The sequence below is a fragment of the Lampetra fluviatilis genome, chromosome 21, assembly GCF_964198595.1.
Source record: "Lampetra fluviatilis chromosome 21, kcLamFluv1.1, whole genome shotgun sequence".
Classification (NCBI taxonomy): Eukaryota; Metazoa; Chordata; class Hyperoartia; order Petromyzontiformes; family Petromyzontidae; genus Lampetra; species Lampetra fluviatilis.
In genome coordinates this window covers 6,004,194-6,027,671 of record NC_136295.1, presented here as the reverse complement: position 1 = coordinate 6,027,671, position 23,478 = coordinate 6,004,194, and the positions used below count along the sequence as shown (strand labels likewise).

The 23,478-nt window shown below is 45.1% G+C and overlaps 1 protein-coding gene across 4 annotated transcripts in view; it reads right to left on the bottom strand.

Moving 5' to 3' along the window:
- NUB1 (negative regulator of ubiquitin like proteins 1) overlaps positions 1-22,441 on the bottom strand; it is a 29,301-nt gene extending 6,860 nt beyond the window's left edge. Inside the window, exons 1-15 of one of the 4 annotated variants that reach the window (XM_078865932.1) lie at positions 22,355-22,441; positions 19,851-19,984; positions 19,170-19,331; positions 17,936-18,003; positions 17,250-17,320; positions 16,821-16,970; positions 15,250-15,341; positions 14,537-14,670; positions 13,980-14,166; positions 9,779-9,886; positions 6,931-7,083; positions 5,941-6,135; positions 4,323-4,412; positions 2,391-2,550; positions 1,878-2,053 (exon numbers count right to left, since the gene is read on the bottom strand). In XM_078865932.1, the coding sequence (XP_078722058.1) occupies positions 1,884-2,053; positions 2,391-2,550; positions 4,323-4,412; positions 5,941-6,135; positions 6,931-7,083; positions 9,779-9,886; positions 13,980-14,166; positions 14,537-14,670; positions 15,250-15,341; positions 16,821-16,970; positions 17,250-17,320; positions 17,936-18,003; positions 19,170-19,331; positions 19,851-19,976 (1,866 nt within the window). In that variant the 5' untranslated portion in view covers positions 19,977-19,984; positions 22,355-22,441 and the 3' untranslated portion in view covers positions 1,878-1,883. Of the gene's footprint in view, positions 1-1,579; positions 2,054-2,390; positions 2,551-4,322; positions 4,413-5,940; positions 6,136-6,930; positions 7,084-9,778; positions 9,887-13,979; positions 14,167-14,536; positions 14,671-15,249; positions 15,342-16,820; positions 16,971-17,249; positions 17,321-17,935; positions 18,004-19,169; positions 19,332-19,850; positions 19,985-22,354 lie in introns of those variants that run through there. The other 3 variants (XM_078865931.1, XM_078865935.1, XM_078865933.1) reach the window with 3 other exon arrangements.
- Positions 22,442-23,478: the final 1,037 nt, after the last annotated feature.

Sequence of the window (23,478 nt, the reverse complement as noted above, 5' to 3'; positions counted from 1 at the left end):
GCATTATTTGCACTCCCATTTAAATTAAATGTATGCTTTGCAAGGGAAACCTGAGTATTCACAGATACACAGCCTTTTAAAATTCAATAATTTGCACAGGTAATATTCAAATGATGGATTCAAACTTACAGAGGCAAACTTTTCCAGTATGGTATATTAAGCCCACCTTACAAGCATGTGAATATTCTTTGGGTCTTTCGGTAAAGTCACTTAGATAGGTTCAAAGAAAATAACATTAAAACTACGACGTTTCGATCGCAACACAAGTGGTCATCATCAGGAAAAGGGGGTTATAGCCTCTAAAGGCAAACTGCTTATAAAGGTTTAAAAATGGGCGTAGCCCAAGTGTCAGCAGCATGGGTGGGCAGCTAATGTTAATGTAGGGGAAAACAACACGGGCAGTGGGTCTCCACTAATCAAAGGGCCGCCAGGCAAACATTGCACCTCGCTCCACACACCCACACTGCTGACGGAGGTTGCTGCTAGAGGTGATGGTAGTAGTGCGTAATGATGGTGCTGGTGGTGGGCTTCCACCAATTAAATGGCTACCAGGTCTAAAATGGAAACATTACAGCCAGTTATGACTTAAACTGGTTGATAACGTCCTTCCAGTGATTGCTGAGTTTGTACCCATCTTCTTGGTTGAAATTGTATCTGTCTAAACATGGATGGTTTCATGAACGAATCTTTGTTGATAGCTGGTGGGTTTGCAAAGTACCTTCGTCTTAGAAAAATAAATTTCGTGTGAGCCCACCGCATTAAAGCAATAATCAGCCACGGCCGAGGTATTGGTCCTACCCTGTTTCAGATCTGCCTTATGTTCACGGACTCAGTCCGAGACATGTCGCTTAGTTTCCCCAATGTAACTACTGCAGAGGGAGCTTAGTTTGTAGACGCCGGGGTAATCCATGTCAGGGATCACATCCTCCACAGATGGGTCGTTACATTAAGCGACACATCTCGGACCGGGTCCGTAAACATAAGGCAGATCTGAAACACGGTAGGACCAATAACTCGGCCATGGCTGATTATTGCTTTAATGCGGTGGGCTCACGAAAATTATTTCTCTAAGACAAAGGTACTTTGCAAACCCACTGGCTATCAACAAAGATTCGTTCATGAAGCCATCCATATATACAGACATAGACACAATTTCAACCGAGAAGATGGGTACAAACTCAGCAATCACTGGAAGGATGTTATCAACCAGTTTAAGTCATAACTGGCTGTAATGTTTCCACTTTAGATCTGGTAGCCCTTTAATTGGTGGAAGCCCACCGCTCGGACCATCACTGTCCACTCCTACCATCACCACGAGCAGGAGCCCTTTATTGGTGGAAGCCCACCACTAGCACCATCATTACCCACTACTACCATCACCTCTAGCAGCAACCTCCAACGTCAACAGTGTGGGTGTGTGGAGCAAGGTGCAATGTTTGCCTGGCGGCCCTTTGATTGGTGGAGACCCATTGCCGGTGTCGTTTTCCCCTACATTAATATTAGTCGCCCCGCCCATGCTGCTGACACACTTGGGCTACCCCCATCTTTAAACCTTTATAAACAGTTTGCCTTTAGAGGCTAACCCCCTTTTCCTGATGATGACCGCTTGTGTTGCGATAGAAACGTCGTAGTTTTTTGTTATTTTATTTGAACCTATCTACGTGACTTTACTGAAAGACCCAAAGAATATGAATTGCTGCAGTCACGGAAGCTTTCAGTAAAGAAGCATGTGACTGTTTAGTAATTCCCTGTAGAAACCAACATCCTATATGAAAATCTAATCACCGACTCCCGTGTAAATTGTCCCTGGTGTCCAGCACTCTGCATACCAAGTCATCCGGCCACTGAGCTTGCATTGAAGGTCTTCGTTCATTTACCTTGTGTCAGGGTGTGCGAGCTTGTGCGAGAAGGGTCTGGTACGTTTGCAGGATCTCGGCCTCTTCCTGCAGGGTACTGTCCAAATAGTCTTCCTCATGCTCCGGGACATCTGCTGTCACCTCTTCCATTGCCTCGCGCTCACTGCGAGCTTCCTCTTCTGTCCTCACCCTTCCGTCTGAGCAAATACAAATGTCCCATTTAAGCCTGCAGACTGATGAGGTAAGTGCTTTCAATGTCAGCATGACACATGAGGTATAATCAGCACCACGACCATGAGAGCCTTTCAAGTGCTCATATAAAATTTAATCATGGCTAACTAAAGATGCAAGGAGCCCATGGAACCACTGGGACAAGAAGCGAGAGGTCCTGTGCCATCGCTTAGTACGGCTCGGGTCTGCTTTCCAACAGTCGTGGAAACCAGCAAAGGGTCCTCACTTTGCTTAATCACCAATTACGTCACAGCTATTGTCATTGCCATCTCCACATGAAATGTGCATCACTCCGTCCATTACCTGTGGGAGTGGTGGCTGAGGATGAGGAGGAAGAGGAAGACGTGGAGGGGGGCAGCACCCCTCCGGACGTAACAAGAGCATCCACCGCACGCTGAAGATTCCCGCGCGCGCTGCGCAGGGCTCTCTCTGCCATCTCGTAGTCGAACCCCAGCGCCATCACCTACGTAAAAATTTTGACAGCAAAACTGCTTCACACCTTAATGTTCAGTAGTTGTCAGTAAAAAAAAAATCATCATTGTGATCAACGGCTAAGCCTCCCATAGCTGCAAAAACACGTTCCTTCGGAGTGGGCAGGTAGGAACTTGGTTGCACAGCGCATTTGTGCACGACAGAAAGCTCGCGGTCACGTGACGCACTTCAACCAATCCAGGAGCGTACATGTTTGGGAGGGGCTATGCACGACAGACAAATAATCTCTAGTGGGCAGTGTGGAACTGTTGTTCCTACCTGTATAAGTTGTTGATTAATATTCTTAGGTTTTTTTCGGTAAAGTCACGTAGGTAAAAAATTTAAATTAATAAAAGTAAAATAAAAATCACGACGTTTCGGAGGCAACACAAGCTTCCGTCTTCAGGTGGAACCGTCACAGCCCGACAGCTGTATCAAGTAAATGAGAGATTACAGGAGATACCACTCTGTATATATAATGGTTGAGGGGTGGGGGAAGGGCCAGGAATGGCCCACTTTTTATTATTATGGTAAGGTGCGGTTTGAGACTATGAATAGACTGCATAACAAAACACTGAGCCTTTATTATGGAGAGGTTCGGTTTGTGACTACGCCTGGCCTACATATGTAGGCTCAGTGTTTTGTTATGCAGTCTATTCATAGTCTCAGGCCGCACCTTTAATCATTGGAAAGATGTGATTAACCATGCAAAAAAGATTTAACTATACTTATTTGGACCATCTTATTTGACAGAAAACTATTGCAGGTTACTGATGGACAGCCAGTTTTGTTTTTGTTTAACCAGGTTTAGCTTTCTACCAGGTTTAGCTTTCTTTTTTAACACTTTTGTTATGTAGGCTAGGCGTAGTCACAAACCGAACCTCTCCATAATAAAGGCTCCGTCTTTTGTTATGCAGTCTATTCATAGTCTCAAACCGCACCTTACCATAATAATAAAAAGTGGGCCATTCCTGGCCCTTCCCCCCCCACTCAACCATTATATATACAGAGTGGTATCTCCTGTAATCTCTCATTTACTTGATACAGCTGTCGGGCTGTGACGGTTCCACCTGAAGACGGAAGCTTGTGTTGCCTCCGAAACGTCGTGATTTTTATTTTATTTTACTTTTATTAATTTTATTTTTTTACCTACGTGACTTTACCGAAAAAACCTAAGAATATGCATCCTTGCAGTCATGAAAGCTTCAAATCTAGAATTGTTGATTAATGTGAACCAAGTATGGAATTGCTGGTTCAAACGTCGGTGCCAGCTACCAATATTCTACTTCAGTGCGAGGAACATGCGATGCATGCCATGGATCATGTATCAATTCGTACTACTTATAATTTGAAGAGAGCTAAGTTTTCAGTGTTGGTTTCTGGTTAACAATGTGGTATTTTGCTTGTTTCGGCCCCCTCCCTGCCTCAATGATGAAATTACAACAATGCCCTTCTCCCCAAGAAAAACATCGCTCAGCCTCATGACTCTTTTTTGGAGGAACAGATGACCCCTTAAAGCCCACTACAACTTTTGAGAACCCAGGTAAAATTACAGGAGGCTAAAAGCTGGATTCAAACCCCCGTCTCCAGTGCCAGCTCTGTGTTCTAAGTCACCAACTGCATGATACTACAGTGTTTGAAAATGTTTTGTTTCAGTAAATGAAATGTTAGGGGCCAGTCATTACTCATTGCATATGATTACGTTTTGGATCAGCACTCATCCTTTTCATGACGTTTGGATAGTTTTATGTGATGTGTTATCACCTGGAGGAGGAGCTCTTCAGTAACCTCTACAGATTCTTCATCTGCATCATTGTCCGACAGAGCCAGTAGCTCTGGGTGGTCTTCCAAAATCTGGACATGCATGCACACACAGCTTACACTTACTCATGTGCACAACATCAACACCTTCCAACATGCACTACCAAGGGCAGTGAATTCACCACGGTATATGTGCCAAGCTACGTGCACATTAACCTGTAGTATGGAAGAATACTATCATCACTGAAAGAGTCAAGGGAGATTGACTCTACGTGTTTTCTGGATTAAATAATCAGTGTTTGTACGCCACGGACTCCACCTATTGTATTGGAGCTGCTGGGTGCTGTTTGCTGCTCTAAACAATATTAGTTTATCTTACATTGACACTGCCGCAGCATCACGCACTGCTCTGCAACATCAGTCACACTCCTGCATACAGAGACCTCAAAACTCACAAGTACAATAAATCGTGCATAGTTCACACCTGACCCGAATGCCAACACGCTTGAAACACATAGACAAAGATCCCCCGTATAGCCTTAACAGACTCTTGGGGCAAGTGCTGTTAGCGAGCACCTATGAAGGCCGGCACGGCACACGAGGGGGTGGGTGGCCAGCACCACGCCCGGCCGCTTTTGTCTCCTCAGTGGCGATGTTTACACATCGCACCAGGTACTCATTTAAGGCTGAGTCGACCTAGGGGAGGCCCAGGACCGGTTAAGATAATCGTCACTGGTGTTAGCCGTGAGCGGGAATCGAACTCGGGTCACCGGGTTCGTAGGGCAGCGCACTAACCGCTACCTAACCGCTCCACACGTAAAATAAATTGTTCATAGTCCACACTTGACCCGAATGCAAACACGTTTGAAACACACACACCAATGCACGCACGCCTCCTTCGTGTATGGATAGAAATGCATTCTGACCTATTCACCTGTGTCTTAATGAATACAATGCTTGTCACTTTGATGAAAGGGAATGGTCTTATATCTCAAGGACAATTGTTTTCATAAAACGTATGCGATTTTCCCAGCAATGACTCACTCCCCAAGGACATTACTATTGCCTTGCCGAATATTTCAGTTTGTGAATTGTCATGTAGGGCTGACGTGCCTGGAACTCTAGTTTGAGTTAAGCTTTAACAATTACCTTCCAATGTCAAATGAGAATTTACAGTATGCCAACTCCAATCAATGGCACATTAATATATTAAACGAAATATTGTCAAAGTGCCCCCCCCATGCTCAAATGAGTACAATATAGGGCTCGTCTCCTTTGGAAACTGAACCAGTGGTGGAATTTCCACATTTCTATGGCAAGAACCAATATTTCAATTGGGACAACCAGTTCAGCAGGGTCACAGTTGGTTGCAAATATCGACTGGGATTAAACAACTTAATTTTCCATCAAGTATAATTATTTGAATCGTGGGTTGCTGCTCATCAAAATGCTTTGACACCTTCTGCGATCTTCAACATATTTCACGGAGAGTCCCGTCCAGCGGCTCGCATTATCCCACCAACTGATCCCGTTTCTTCCCCTCTTCCTGTCCATTTCCCCCTGCAGCATCAACCTAGAGCTTTGGGAGGGGTGGGGAAAGAAAACATGCGGCGTGTGGCACCTGCAGAGCGCGGTGAACGTCGTTGTCGGCCTGCCGGAGGGCCTCTGCGGCAGTGCGACTCGCGAATCCCATGGCCCTGAGATTGCGCAGCGAATCGGTGTCCACCCAGTGGCCCCCCGCCGTGCGGCCGTAGCGGCGCATGCGGCGTGCCTGACGCCTCTCTTCACGCTCGCGCTCGCGCATCGCCCGCCGCTCCTACGCGCACACGCACGGTGGCATGGCTATAGTGTGCAGGCGGTGCAACTGCTCCACAGCCCACACAGAAGACACACGCGCCAGATTGCAAATGGGAGGGGAGAAATTATACCGTGTCCAAAATTCTTTCCACGGACCACAAAGCTCATGCTTTGTGCACAATATTCTGCCGCACACACAAGTCCAACCCATCTACCCATTCTATAAATTTGATTGTGATTGAGTGTTTTTTTTTGTTATCATGTACAACCCTTGATGGACATAACAGTTTTGATTCTGATAAAGATTTAACGATACCTTTCCACTCTGGTCAAGTGGATCGGTGAAGGGGATGCCCAGGCCCTGTTCGGATATCACGAGTCACTAAAATTAGCCATGACTGGGAATCAAACTCATAATAAGGCCGGGTCAATAGCACAATCCGTTATCACTGCATCACTGCACTAAAGTGTAAATAATGTATTCTGACAAACGTGATGTGATATATGCGCATGCATGATGAACCTGACATGAGAGTGTATTGTTATACACACACAAACACATCGACTTACACACAGACATGTATTGTAACCCATATGATATTGTTTCTTTGCAAGGCAAGTTGGTTCATGCATAATGAGGCTTGGGGTCATGGTTGGTGACTCGTGCATAAAGAGCCACTTTGCTGAACAGCCAGTTGGAAGACAGCAATGCAAGTAGCTTACCCATCTATCTGTACTGAGCTTTGTGTGGTATATCTTTTTGTGCAGAACACTCCAAAAATAAATCCTGAGACTCTATATGGTTATGACACACCTCCCGTCTCTGCATGACGTGTGTGGCAGCCATCTCCAGGTTTCCCTCACAAGCCCGCAGCCCCAGACGAGCCTCCTGCGGCGTAAAGCCCAGAGACACGAGGTGGGCCAACTTCTCCCCGTCCACAGCCAGCCGCGATAGCAGCGTCTCTGCCTGCAAGCAACACACACGTGGCCAGACAAGTCAAACGCGAGTAATGCACCAGGCACATCATACACGAGTGTGATACACCAGGCATGTCATGCATGTGTAATATACCTAGCATGCCTCCTGAAAAACATTACCCCCTAGCAAAGCACTGGGGTATAATATTTATATTATTTTATTATTTCCCTTCTACGTGACTTTACGGAAAGAACCAAGAATATGAATCCCTGCAGTCACGAAAGCTTTAAATCAAAAATTTTTAAGTTAAATTCATTGGAGAAGTGCACCATATTGTGTGTTGCCGATGCTGCTGCCCACAAACACTTGGCTTTATTTGGTGGCCATCCATATAAGTAACTAGCAGGAAGTACCCGGCGTTGCCCGGGCAAAAAAGATACACACACACACATCGACTTACACACAGACATCGACCCACACACACGCATCGACTCACACACATACACAGTGAGGGAAAAAAGTATTTGATCCCCTGCTGATTTTGTACATTTGCCCACTGACAAAGAAATGATCAGTCTATAATTGTAATGGTATATTTATTCGAACAGTGAGAGACAATAACAACAAAAAAATCCAGAAAAACACATGTCAAAAATGTTATTAATTTATTAGCATTTTAATGAGGGAAATAAGTATTTGACCCCCTCTCAATCAGAAAGATTTCTGGCTCCCAGATGTCTTTTATACAGGTAACGAGCTGAGATTAGGAGCAAACTCTTAAAGGTAGTGCTCCTAATCTCAGCTTGTTACCTGTATAAAAGACACCTGTTCACAGAAGCAATCAATCAATCAGATTCCAAACTCTCCACCATGGCCAAGACCAAAGAGCTCTCCAAGGATGTCAGGGACAAGATTGTAGACCTACACAAGGCTGGAATGGGCTACAAGACCATCGCCAAGCAGCTTGGTGAGAAGGTGACAACAGTTGGTGCGATTATTCGCAAATGGAAGAAACACAAAAGAACTGTCAATCTCCCTCGGCCTGGGGCTCCATGCAAGATCTCACCTCGTGGAGTTGCATTGATCATGAGAACGGTGAGGAATCAGCCCAGAACTACACGGGAGGATCTTGTCAATGATCTCAAGGCAGCTGGAACCATAGTCACCAAGAAAACAGTTGCTAACACACTACGCCGTGAAGGACTGAAATCCTGCAGCGCCCGCAAGGTCCCCCTGCTCAAGAAAGCACATATACATGCCCGTTTGAAGTTTGCCAATGAACATCTCAATGATTCAGAGGACAACTGGGTGAAAGTGTTGTGGTCAGATGAGACCAAAATGGAGCTCTTTGGCATCAACTCAACTCGCCGTGTTTGGAGGAGGAGGAATGCTGCCTATGACCCCAAGAACACCATCCCCACCGTCAAACATGGAGGTGGAAACATTATGCTTTGGGGGTGTTTTTCTGCTAAGGGGACAGGACAACTTCACCGCATCAAAGGGACGATGGACGGGGCCATGTACCGTCAAATCTTGGGTGAGAACCTCCTTCCCTCAGCCAGGGCATTGAAAATGGGTCGTGGATGGGTATTCCAGCATGACAATGACCCAAAACACACGGCCAAGGCAACAAAGGAGTGGCTCAAGAAGAAGCACATTAAGGTCCTGGAGTGGCCTAGCCAGTCTCCAGACCTTAATCCCATAGAAAATCTGTGGAGGGAGCTGAAGGTTCGAGTTGCCAAATGTCAGCCTCGAAACCTTAATGACTTGGAGAAGATCTGCAAAGAGGAGTGGGACAAAATCCCTCCTGAGATGTGTGCAAACCTGGTGGCCAACTACAAGAAACGTCTGGCCTCTGTGATTGCCAACAAGGGTTTTGCCACCAAGTACTAAGTCATGTTTTGCAGAGGGGTCAAATACTTATTTCCCTCATTAAAATGCAAATCAATTTATAACATTTTTGACATGCGTTTTTCTAGATTTTGTTTTTGTTATTCTGTCTTCCACTGTTCAAATAAACCTACCATTGAAATTATAGACTGATCATTTCTTTGTCAGTGGGCAAACGTACAAAATCAGCAGGGCATCAAATACTTTTTTCCCTCACTGTATCGACCTACACGCACACACATATGAACATACACACACACATTTGAACTTTTCTATTTACTAACTCGGTTTTTAAAGATTAGTTTTCTATGTACATCATGTTAGGGAAAGAACCAAGGAAGAGGGGAAATGCAAGCAATTGTTAATGCACCTTTGAGGATCAGAACACTGTAATCGAAGGTGAAGGTCATACTTAACTTGTATAATTTGCCTTTGTCTTGTATTGAATGCTAGGAGTCATAAGTAAATGGTTAATTGTATAAAAAGACGTGTATTTGTACTGTAGTCTTTGTTACTGTTGTTTTTAATAGTACTGTAGTAAGGTGCTTGAGGAAGCACAGATGGTCTATAATTTGTAATACATAAAGTTATATTGAAAAGTAAAATATGAGCTGTGTCTTCAGAGAGCCACATTTGAACTGCCCAAGAACTGCACGTGGCTCACCGACTGCGGTTTGACCACTGCTACATTTTCTTATGAAATCTGACCACTTCATGATGAAACTCCAAGACATATGTGTGCAAGCTGCAAATATGGAAGTGTTCCTGCTTACAGGTAGCTTCACAATGAGAAGACGAACATATGTGATCTAGAGGGAGAAATTGTGGCTGCGTGCATACCTGCACATCTCACCTGGCTGAGATGATGTATTGCCTGCTCAGAATTACCCTGATGATACCACACGATGCCCTGCAGCAGGTACAGACGAAGAAAGAGTGCCTGCTCACGCCCGCTGCTCCCCTGTTCATGGACACACACGATGCATTCTTACAATACCTATATTTGTGCTTATCTATGTTTTATTTCAATTGTGTTATCGGCATTGTTACGATACCAAAAATCCATTTGCAACTCTTGCAGAGCAGTGCATACATCTTTTGTTAGAGAATGGCCTATGGAAGCACTTATCAAAAAAATACTTCTTAGACTAAATTATTATCCACCCATTAGGTTGTACTCTTTCCCACATGCCCACTATGAAAAAAATATCATCGCATGGCAGCCAACCGACTTTTTTTTTATTATAAAAGCTCGAATTTTAGCCCAATTTGATTTGATATGTTATTTCGTGCGGTCATTAGTGACCAGGCTCAGACCATCAGCTGTCTACATGAGAACTTAGTTAAGCCACACATGGCTACCACAATGCAACCTCAGAATCTCAGCAGTGTAAGAAGCTCAGCGCTCCAATTGCTGAACCACCGCAGCCACCTACCCCAACATTAAACAATTTGGTGATAATGCATTGGTCAAAAAAAGTCAAAAGTCAAAAGTCACTTTATTGTAAAGTGTGTTACATGCATAACATACAACACAGATGAAATTACAGTCCTCTCTCTTGGTCCCACGGTGCAACCAAGCAATTAAAAAATGAATCACAATTAACAGACATAAATAAACAATAAACAATCGGCGATCAACACAAGATAAATAATCAAAAATGTAATAGACTTAAAATAAACAACAGTCAAGAATTATAAAATGTAAAATATTATTTAAATAAAGTATTTAAAAAAATAAGATATTTAAACCGGTGTGGTAGTGCGATGTAGTGCAATGTGCAGTCCAGAGATCAGGATGTACGAGTGAATGTGTGTGTGGGGGTTGGGGTCAGGGGGCAAAGGGGGGGAGGGTGGGCAGAGGGGGGGAGTGATGGTAGAGCAGGGAGGGAGTTGAGTCTCCTGACAGCCTGGTGAAAGAAACTGTCTTTGAGCCTGCTGGTCTTGGCCCGAAGACTCCGCAATCTCCTCCCTGACGGCAGCAGGCTGAAGAGGCTGTGAGATGGGTGGGTGGGATCACCTGCAATCTTGATTGCTTTGCTGGTGATGCGGGTGTTATAAATGTCCAGAAGAGGGGGGAGAGAGACACCAATGATCCTCTCAGCTGCTCTCACTATGCGCTGCAGAGTCTTGCGGCAGGACACGGTGCAGGTGCCGTACCACACGGTGATGCAGCTCGTCAAGATGCTCTCAACGGTGCCTCTGTAGAAGGTGTGCATGATGGGGGGCGGGGCTCCTGCTCTTCTCAGTTTGCGGAGAAAGTACAGGCGCTGTTGGGCTTTTTTGGCCAGTGATGCAGTGTTGTGACTCCACGACAGGTCTTCAGAGATGTGCACACCCAGAAACTTGGTGCATCTCACCCTCTCCACTGCAGCACCGTTGATGGTTAGCGGAGTATGCTGGGTGTGCACTCTCCTGAAGTCCACAACAATCTCCTTCGTCTTCTCAACATTCAGGTGGAGATTGTTGTCCTTGCACCACGTGGCCAGCCTGCTCACCTCACTCCTGTAGTTTGTCTCATCCCCGTTTTTGATGGCACCCACCACAGTTGTGTCATCCGCAAACTTAATGAAGAGGTTGGAGCTGAATGATGGTGTGCAGTCGTGGGTCAGCAAAGTGAAGAGGAGGGGGCTCAGCACACATCCTTGGGGGACCCCTGTGTTCAGTGTGATGGTGCTGGAGGTGTTGCTGCCAACTCGAACTGCCTGTGGTCTCCCTGTCAGGAAGTCCAACAGCCAGTTGCACAGGGAGGTGTTGAGCCCCAGGTGGTCTAGTTTGTGGATGAGCTGCTGGGGGATGATTGTGTTGAATGCTGAGCTAAAGTCGATGAACAGCATTCTGACGTAGAAGTCTTCAGTCTCCAGATGGGTGAGAGCTGAGTGGAGGGTAGCGGAGATGGCGTCATCGGTCGAGCGGTTAGACCGATACGCAAACTGGAAAGGGTCCAGGGCGGGGGGAAGGACAGACTTGATGTGTTGTAGGACTAGCCGCTCGAAGCACTTCATAAGGATTGGAGTGAGTGCGACCGGGCGGTAGTCATTGTTGCAGGAGGGTGATGACTTCTTCGGGACCGGGATGATGGTGGTAGCTTTGAGGCACGTAGGTACAACAGCCTGTCTCAGCGAGGTGTTAAAGATGTCGGTGAAGACATCTGTGAGCTCCTCCGCACAGTCTCTCAGGACACGACCCGGAATGTTGTCAGGGCCCTGGGCTTTCCTTGAGTTCGTCCTTCTGAGGGATCTCCTCACGCTATCTGGGGATAGCGTCAGCACCTGGTCGCTGGGAGGTGGTGGAGTCTTCTGTGCTGGGGTGCTGTTGTCTGCCTCAAAGCGAGCGAAGAAATCCTTCAGCTGGTTCAGCAGAGAGGTGGAGCTGTCACAGGTCTGCGGAGAGGGTTTATAGTCCGTGATGGTCTGCATCCCTCGCCACAGGTTCCGGGTGTCTCTGCTGTCATTGAAGCGGTCGGCGATCCTCCTGGAGTACTGCCTCTTGGCCAATCTGATGCCTCGCGACAGGTTGGCCCTGGCTGTCTTCAGGCCCATCTCCTCGCCAGCTTTGAAGGCGGCGTTCCGAGCCCTCAGGAGCCTGTGGACTTCCCCTGTCAGCCATGGCTTCTGGTTGGCCCGAATGGAGATGGTTCTGGTGACCGTGACATCCTCCATGCACTTCCTCATGTAGGAAGTGACGGTCTCCGTGTACTCCTGGAGGTCTACGGTGTTGTTGTAGGTGGCTGCCTTTCTGAACATGTTCCAGTCGGTGGTGGAGAAGCAGTCCTGGAGTGCCTCTGAAGACCCCTCAGGCCACACGCAGATCCGCTTTATAACTGGTTTGGTGACTTTAACCAGCGGCCTGTATGCTGACGTTAGCAGAACAGTGGTGTGATCTGAGGCCCCAAGGTGGGGGAGGGGACGGGCTTTGTAGGCACCTTTGTGTGTAGTGTAGACATTGTCCAGGATATTGTTTCCTCGTGTGGGAAAGTTGATGTGTCCCTGGAGTTGTGGAAACACGCTCTTGGGGTTGGCATGGTTGAAATCCCCAGCCAGAATGAGGAAGGCATCTGGGTGGGCTGTCTGCTGGTCACCGATGTGCTGATGGAGTTCATACAGTGCCTCGTTCCTGTTGTTTTCGGAGCCAGGGGGGATGTATAGTGCCACCAGCAATATGGCACTAAATTCCCTCGGCAGGTAGAATGGCCGGCATTTAATTACCATAAACTCCACCAATGATGAGCAGTGTTGGCAGACCACAACAGCGTCGCGGCACCAGGCATCGGTGATGTAAACACAGAGTCCCCCGCCGCGAGTCTTCCCCCCCTCGACGAGCGCTCTGTCCGCCCGGTAACATGTTAGCCCGGCTAGCTGAATGGCATGGTCCGGGACGTTATCGTTAAGCCATGTTTCCACAAACACAAAGACACAGCACTCACTCACAGTCCTGGAAGTTGTACGAAGAAGGCGGATATAGTCCAGTTTGTTTTCCAGCGAGCGTACGTTGGCCAGTGTGATGGTAGGGATAGCCGGCCGGTGAGGGCTAGCCGCTCGCCTAGCCTCGATACCTCCGCGCTTTCCCCTCTTCTGCTTCCTCATACACCGCCTGTGGCGCTTCCACTGTAGGCTGGTTGCAGTAGTGGGGGTCGGTGGTAGAGCAGGCCTCTGGAGCAGACCGCAGTCGCGTAGCTTTTCCGCGTCTGCTGGGTTTATATCCATGAGTGTGGTTCTGCCGATGGCGAGCAGAAATTCGCGAGAGTATGTGCGCCTTACGTTTAATCGACGTGATGATGACGAACAAATGCACGTAGATGGATAACACAAAAAACATAAAAACACCGATCTGATGGGAGAGAGAGGAGCCGCTGCATGTGTACGCGCCGCCATCTTCCGTTACTAGTGGTACACAAGCACAAAAACCCCAAAAAACTAAACGCATTCGTTAAAAACACTGCCTGAGAATGAAAAAGATATAGGAGGCGACGTTTGAAACAGACGGCCCTTTTTCACATCAGTTTTTTTTTTTATAAATGTTGTGCTGTGTAGTGTCATGTCACGGCCACATGCCTTAAGGGAGTAGAGCCTCTCCAGGTTGACCCCGTAGCACTTGTTGAGCGTGGCTTGCGCCGACACCAGGCGGTCGTGGGCATCGGGCAGCGCGTCGAGGCTCTGCAGGCGAAGGTAGGCCCACACCACGTCGAGGCACAGCACCGCAAAGTTATCTACGGCCGACAGCAGCTCCGAGCGGCACTGCCTGAGAAACAACAACAACGCTTCTTTTTTTCAGCATGTTTTTTTTACACTGCCTGGCCAAGTGCTGTAAGCAAGCACTTGTTATTACAACTGACACAGCACAAGGAGGTAACAATACTGCACGTGGCCTGCATCTGCAGTTGACAATTTGCATTCGCTCATTTTGATAACATCGAGTTTCCAGAGAGAGTTGGACAACAACAAAAAAACACAGATGTGTCACTAGGATTGTACGTATGTATGCCGAACTTCTTTCATACCGTAGGTAGCCAACCGTGCTAATCGGTGGTGCAATTTTAGTGAAGCAAGGTGCCAAGGTTTCCCACGATCTAATGAAGCTACACAAGAGGGAATGATCTATATCTGCTTGCATGGCTGTGGGTGGCGGACAATCGCACTTGAACTCCCGGTCGGCGTCCAGCAGGAGCAGCAGGGCAGATGAATGCTCCCCCCGCTTCAGCATCGCACGGCCCTTCTCGTGCAGCGACATGGCCAGCATGAGAGCCTGCACACAGCCACATCACACATACAACCACGACGATATAAAACAACCATTAATATTCCATGTGGATCACGACCATTCACCCAAATACAATCAAGCAAAACAAATAACATGATTTAGCATGAAGAGAATTGGCAAAATATTCCGAATGCAAGGACCCGTTTGAAAGAAACTTGTAAGATCCTTTGAAGCGTTCTTGGATTTTTCATGTACTGGGATATTACAAACTACTGGGACAAGTACTGTTATAGAGCATCTATTAAAACCAAATAGCAAATACTTGCATTTGTTATGTCATACAATTTTGATATCATATCAGCTACTGATTTTTAAGTGAAATCAGCTTTGGGGAAAGGTGGACAAAGTTCAGATACCACATGTTATCTCTTTTTATTTCCAGGAATTAAACCTGGTTCAACAGGATTGTAGCACATTATTGTGACAATTACACCACCACTCTCAAATACTCACACACAACTGATGATAATGCACCAATCATACTCACAATACATGATTATTTGCAGATGCAAGATGAAGCTCAACAGCAACTCTAAGACCCTTCTCTCTGAGTGATTACTTTACCTTTTTCTCTTGCTGGGGGATTTGAATGGGGTTCCCCTTTTGATCAGCAATCTGCAGATATGGTGTGTTGGCTGGAGCTTCTGAGTCATCATCTGAGCATGCACGCACACGAGCACAGCAGATATAACATGGTTCAGGACGTGGTGTTAATGGAATCACATTACAGCGAACAAGGTCACATTCTGATCCATGACTATGATCTGATAATAGGTAATTAAGTGTGCTAGTTCATGTCGCGCGATTAATTTTGTAAGGAATGTGGGCGAGCATGAGTCACCACTGAAAACACTGCTGCTTACAATCTGAATTACCTTAATTAAAATTCAATAAGTAATGAAATCCACTTGTTGTCTTTTTACAATTGGAAGATAAGTAAAAGAGTGCATTATTGCCAAATGGATAAGTTGGTTGTAAAAGCTTAAAAAAATGTACATACATTTTTTTTTTACTTTACACAAATACTGAATATATTGTAATACCAGCATACAAACCTGCATACACTTTCGAACTATATTAGGAAATAGCAGCCTCTTTACAAAATGGGGTCACAGTTTACATTAAAATATTAAGCTGTCAAAGCTCACTGAATAATCTACAGCACGCTTTGACTTCCTGAGTGCATGCCCAACCGACGTTTAATTGCCACTCGCCTTGAGCCATATATTCATTCAAATGGATTGAAAATTAAGGAAATGTGTGGAATTTCTGTTATCACCCAAAGCTCAAATCAGGCCATCCCCAACTGTGGACGTAGGACTGCTTTCCTAGTCTGACAGTGGTTCGTGGATTACAAGTTTATCTTTGAAATACTGGATGCGGAACGGTGGTGAAGCGGTTAGTGCGCTGGGCTACGAACCCGGCGACCCGGGTTCGTTTCCCGCTCATGTATACCAACACCAATGACGATTATCTGAACCGGTCCTGGACCTCCCCCCCCCCAGGACGATTCAGCCTCAAATTAATAGCTGGTGCAGTGTGTACGAACATCGCCAGTGGGGAGACAAAGGCGGTCGGGCGTGGTGCTGGTCAACCCACCCCCTCGTGTATTGTGCCAGCCTTCATAGGTGCTGCTAACAGCACTTGCCCAACAGTATGCTAAGACTATGCGGGGGATATGTCTTGTTTTTGAAATACTGGGTTAATTCAGGGGTGGAGTGATCTGGCAAACCTATTTTCTTAACAAAATCCTGTTATTTCCATGAAGACAAAACCTGAGCCTGGTAATAGTTTGTATTATTTATAGTGAAACCATTGAAAAATATCGCAGGCTAATTTTTGAAACACGCAATCCAATGCTATGGAATTTACTGTTTAGTGGGAGTATGAAAACCTGGACTACCTGGTGCATGGCATTCATGAACTGCGAGGAGATGCAGCGAACAATAAGTCAATGTTGCTTTGCATGTAGTTACATTTTTAAGTTTCGGGAATGCGATTATCAACCAAAATGACAATTTTCAGGGGTCCACGAAACACCCCCAAATTATATTAGGACATGGTATATTCACCCAGATTGTTATGAAAACACACTGCAGCGAGTCTTAAAAGTGCCCAGTCTATGGCAACAGTACCTATGTCGGCCAGAAGCTGTGCACCCTGCCGTGTTCGCGCCAGCCTCAGCTGCTGCTCCTCGCTCTCATGAGCCTGGCGCTCCGTCAGCATTAAAGGCACAACCATGATCTGGGCGGCAGGGCGAACACCTTGCTCCTGCAGACTCCGGCCTGCAACCACACATACCGCACGTACACAGCACACATACCACAACTATAGCCACTGCACAGCGATGACACGAAATGGCATGGCATCGTACCGCCTTAAATGCAGAATTGTTACCGACTGCCAATCGGCATAGACCTAAATAACCCCACCTTGGTCCAGTTTTACACATCCATTAATCATACAACATATACAATGACTTTGTTGCCCAATTCACTCATGAGTTGTTTTGCACATGAATGACCAACACAATCGGAGTATGTGTATTCGTTATTCTGTCTTACCGTCTTCTATGATGCGCCCAGCGGATATAAGCTTGAGGTTGACAGAAGGGATATCGCACAGCTGGCCTATTCTGTATGCGAGGGTAAGATGTGATGGGAGAATATACAAAAATGCAATGTTAATGGTTTAATGATTTTTACCAAGCATAATTAGAATTGCAAATGTGACATATAATGCTCATTGAACAAAAAAAGAAAATCATAACGGGAATGACCAAGTGTGATGTATCCTGAACTGTGACTGCATTCATTAGACCTCCTTTGCCAGTACAAAAATATAATAATAGGGTTTTTCCCATTTTTTCTGGCAACAAAACTGAAACCTTTTTTATAAGGAATCATGTGTGCATTAACCACAATACTTGTGGTCAAAATGCAAACAAAAAACACACTGATAATATATGCATTTTCTTTGAAACTGATTGATCCACACCAGAGATGGCTTTCTTTGGTGTGGACCAATCAGTTTCAAGGACAATGCATATATTACCAGTGTGTTTTTTGTTTGCATTTTGACCACAAGTATTGTGGTTAATGTACACATGATTCCTGATAAAAAAAAGGTTTCAGTTCTGTTGCCAGAAAAAAGGGGAGAAACCCTATTATATTGTGACTGCACTGCCTTCTGCATGTCACAGCTCAAAAGTGCACGTGAAGTGACCGAGCGCAGTGCTGCAAAAGCTCACGTTGCCTTGAGCTGCTGGCCTGTGATGTCGAGTCTCGTTTCGAGTGACCCCGTCTCAAGTCGGCCGCCCTAATAAACAAACCACAGCATGTCATCTTCACTGTCATCGTCACCATCTGTCCTCGTGATACTGTAGCATGTCAATTGAAGATATATTTCAACTGGAGCAGGATTGTGGTTATCATTTGTTAGGCAATATATGTGCTAACATTTGCACAGCATCTACTATGATGAGCAATGTAGCACACATATTGTGTCTATTTATCGGAGTCCTTCAGACTTATGACCAGTTCACCGAACAAAATAGTTGGAGGAAAACAACTGGAAAATAATGGGATTATGTATATCTTTGGAAATAATTGAAAGCAGACTGAGATGAGTGATGGCAAAGAGGCGAATAAAGGCGTATAGGAGTGCTTTTGGAAAATTGTATTTGACGATGAAAAGCAGTATGCCCATTTGCCCAAAAACACACATTTTAAATCAGTGCACATTACCTGCCATGACATATGGATAAGAAACATGGAAGCTGACAAGTACAATGGAAATATTAAAAGTACGCAAAAAAATATTATGCATCCTAGAATTTACACTGCATGGCAGATAGAGGAAAACATAATCAACTAGACAATGAATGCAAATTAGAGACATCATATCGGCTTTTAAAACATTTGGAACGATACATCACTAGAAAACATGATGGCTTATGGATGACAATGGTGAAGGGATGACAGCTGAAGGAGATGTGATCAAGAGGGACATCACAAAGATGGAGTGATGAGACTAAATCATGTGCAAGATGAATTGTGGCATTGCAAGACTGACAGAAGTTAGGCCTTGAGGCCTTTATCCACCAGTCGATAGATCACGGTTGCAGCAATGATGTCCCAACAAATATTCTCATGAGTAGTTTATTCTTAGCCTTACCGTACAAATCCAGTTATTTTTAACTCCATGACTTTCATACCATCACCGCTGCTCATGCCTTGCATTATGCAATATGACAGTAAGTGAGCAACGTAAATAATTAAACGCCTCGACCATCTCCGCACGTCGATTAAATCTTGAAATTTTACTTCTAGTGTTCAGTTACGGTGGTTGTAGCTCTACACTGAGAGAAAAATAATCCATATTCACTGGAAATTTGGAAATGATGTCCTTGCCCTACACTTTGCTCTGTGCCACGTTTTTCCGATCTGCTCTTTTCCCTGTGCTGCAATGTGCGCGTTAATAACCCCAGGTCTGGCCATGCGGTATCGGAGAGTGGCGAGGCCGGACTGCTTGAAGGCTGCCTGCTCGTGGAGCCTCCGCAGGGCATGCAAGCGCAGCGTCTCCAGGCTTCCCAGCACCATTGACAGCTCCGCACTCAGCTCAGAGCTGTACCGTGCTCCCAGCTCCTGCCAAACACCCGGCATGCACAAATACACACAACAAGAACCACACACACGCAGAGGAGTGTATCAGTTATTAATGGAGCAGTGCACTACACAGCACGTAAATACCAAAAATAGAACATGTTAAAAGTATAAGGTCTACATTGTCAACAGAGGGCAGTGCAGCCAAATATCCCTTGTATTTGTTGTAATGTAGCTTTATGCTCCCACATCTATGCTCCACACCATCACCAATCCACACTGACTATTGTGGATATGTGTGGTATAATAACCACTATGATATTCGCGCCATGTAGAAGCCCTCATCCAGTAATCTTCTGACAAAGTATCCGTATATGTAAACAAATGTATGGCTTTCCATGGTCCGTATTTAATGATAATTCTCAAGGATTCGAAAAAATATGACCTCTTGCTGTATTAAGAATATCAGTGTCGAGGAATGCAACTGAGACATTTGCCGACCTTGAATGAAATGCAATGTAAACCAGAACTGCGGTGTGTGGAGCAGTACAGCGCAATTACCTCCAAGGCAGCACCAGTTCCTCCACTCTCAGTGTAAGGCTCAAGCCACAGCTTCACCCCGTCCCTCCTCAGAGCATCCCGCACACGCACCTGCAAGTGCTCCTCCAGGAGAGAGCCTGCCTCCATCTGTGGAACTGGACAGGGGCAAGGCAATGCAATGTTTACATTTTGATTTTAATAGAAAAAAAAACAAGGGGGTGCCGGAGTGGCTCAGAGATCAAAGCGTTGAGCGGGCACTGCCGAGATCTTGGGTTGGAATCTTGACAGTCGTCTACGATTAAACTGGGTGCTCGGGTGTAGTCAGTTGATGGTCTCAGCACGGTCACCAATGACTGCACAAAGAATACCATCTTACATTTAATTTTCCACTTAATTTGGCATATACAGGGCCACTCACACCCCAAATGGGCACCCCCAATTGTGAGGCTGATGGTGCCTCCTGCACATTTTTTTGGTATAAGTCATGAGAAAAATTGCTTCAGTGAGGCACGCTGGTCTGTGAGATTTTTAAAAAGAATTCTTCTTTAACGACGTGATATTCAGAGCAAAATTGTAACAAAAATGTATGGTAAAAAAACGCAAAACATTTCCAGTGAAGTGTGGACCATATTTATGTTTACATGAACATTCAATTAACAAAAAACAAAATATGTATACGGGCGATAAGTTTATGAAGTAATATATCAAACATAAATAGTAGACAATTACACATTTAGGGAGTCCATGCAAAAGCATGACCCTACAAGAATAGGAAAATGGGTTTAGCTCAAGGGAAGAACAAAGTAATGGAACCATCACAAGGAATCGCTGAAGTTTTTGACAAGTTTGAAAGGGCAGTCTAAAGTGCATCATAAAAACAACCAGTCAGCCCAACACATAACATCTGGTGAAACCTTTCACAAAGGACAGACAACTGTGAAAACAGGGCAGCACGAGGCGGTGTTACAAATTCAGGGGGTACAGGTGTGGTGACGGTTGCTGCTATTAGTTCAACCTTGCGAAACATTATTTCCACATTGTTTGGGGTTAATCAAATCTTAAAATTGATGCTGCATTACGGGAAAAGGAAATATGGTTTGGTGCTTTAGAGTTCGAATCGTTGGCAAATACCATGTAGGTTCAAGGTTTGGGTTTATAAAATATCTCAAATGAAAATTCATCTTCACTTGCGTGACTTTAAATGACACACCAAAAGGGTGAAAATTGTGTTTTATGCAAACATCCAGAATCCAATTCTATGAAGCATTTGTTTTAGGAGCCGTCCATAAATGACGTCACGCACCTAGGGGGGGGGTCAGACATTTGTGACGATGTGTGACGAGGTGGGGGGGGTTGAGAAATGTGACGTCACATCAAAATGCGCAACTTTAAATATAGAATTGTTATAACACTCCTACAACATCAGTGCAGCGCCACATTAAATACGCACTACAATGACAATAGTTTAAAGCGATTTGAAGCATGTTTTATTTTTTTTTTGGGGGGGGGAGCTGTGACGTAATATTTGAGGGGGGTCTAACTTTTTATGACGCCGTGTGACGAGGGGGGGGTCAAAAATCGTCCAAAATCGCGTGACGTCATTTATGGACGGCCCCTTAGTCCAGCGTGGTGAAATGTGATCACAGAACCCTCATCCAGCAGTGGACTGACACACGGTTCTGTGTACACGTACTGCTTTAAATGACCAAACCACACCGTACGTTCCCAGAATCCGCGCAGAGTTGAGTGTCACACTGGGAGAGATAAACGCCCATCAGGCATAACGGGTAAATATTGTTATAGGATGCGGGGCTACTTGGGGGATGGCAGCAAAGGGCACGACTGTAACCAGCAATGTTGACCTGTGCTTCAATGCTCCCCCGTATATAGTCTTCTGCTGATGATAGCAAAAACAAGATGAGGTTTTGCGTAGAATTCGGAGCCGAATATTCGACGGGGTTTGAGTGAATTACAATGCGAATCGTTGATGGTTTTGACATTACATTTATAATCGCTTGACTGCAAGTCTCTATGACAGATACAATTTGAGACAATTCGTCTATTAAAGTTCTTAGATGAATATATAAGAACGTTATAAACTAAACATTACATTTCCTCATGAAAAATTGTTTTGCAATTCCAAATGCAACATCGAAAATACAACAGCGACCACTAATAGCCTCCCCGCACACACAACACAAACACGACACTGAAGCCGTTCACAGCCACAATACAGAACTACCACGATTAGCATTATTGTTGACAACGCAGTTAAGCATTATAAGCGCCGTGTTATTGTACGACACGGTTACATTTAAATTATATTAGGGTCGCACTGTACGTACAGTGACGAGTCACGCAATTGTGTACGTGAGTCGCCATCTGCGCTCAAGCGCAAACTGCGACACGCGACATTTGCGCTCCCGTATCGCAAATAAATCTCCTATCATTCGCACGTCACAAATCACAAGAACCGACGATTTAAGCGACGCTTATTTTTATATTTTTTTAAAAACTTGCGGTACCTTGTTTTGTGCGCGTGTGAGCGAAATATCGACCCGGAGCTGAGCGCACGTGGACAGTGCGCACGCTGAAATTTGCATATTCATGAGTAGGCGGGGCCTCGCTCTGCTATCCGGCCAATCACAGCTCGGCGGCAGTTGTGACACGCCCCTTATTAGCATGGTGATTGGCAGCGTGTTTTTGTTTCTCTCGTATTGAACATTCAAGTTCAATTTCGATTTAAAGCTTTCGTGACTGCAGGGATTCATTTTCTTGGTTCTTTTGGTAAAGTCACGTAGAAGGGAAATAATAAAATAATAAAAATTAAACATAATAAAATACAATTCTCACGACGTTTCACCTGAGGACGGCTGCTTGCGTTGTGGCCGAAACGTCGTGAGAATTGTATTTTATTATGTTTTATTTTTATTATTTCCCTTCTACGTGACTTTTCCGAAAGAACCAAGAAGATTCAAGTTAATTTATTAGGTATAGCCCTGTGAGCCATTCGGCTCTTGAATCGGGTGCAACCGCAACAAACAAAAAACAAAAACATGAACAAGAAAACATATTAAAGTGAATATGTGACTAAGTGCAAACAGAAAATCCAAGAAAAGACAGCAAAATATTGCAGAAAAAGTACCGTACACCAACGCTGTGTGCAGAAATCCCAGTGGGATGCAAGTCAAACAACAACCACAAGACAACTTAGATTAAGGCCATCAGTCTTACTCCGTACTACAACAAACAAACATGGCCAAACCAAAAAACTTTTCGAAATCACCAAAATAAAGCCATGAAAGCAATAAAACAGTGACGGAATTTTCACAATAAACGACATAAACAACATGTACTACCAAAACCCTGCAGCCATAGCTGGCTTCGTATATCTGTAAACCGCCTAATCAATCTTATTACAGATCAATTCAGGATCTTATTGGTGACCCCGTACCCCTTATAGACCTCAACGTTCATCCTACAAAGTCCCATCACAAGGGAGAAACACAAACAAATATTGTAGATACAAATGTTTGGGGGCCGTCCATAAATGACGTCACGCACCTAGGTGGGGTGGGTCAGACATTTTTGAGAAATGTGACGTCACGCGATTTTGGACGATTTTTGACCCCCCCCCCTCGTCACGCGG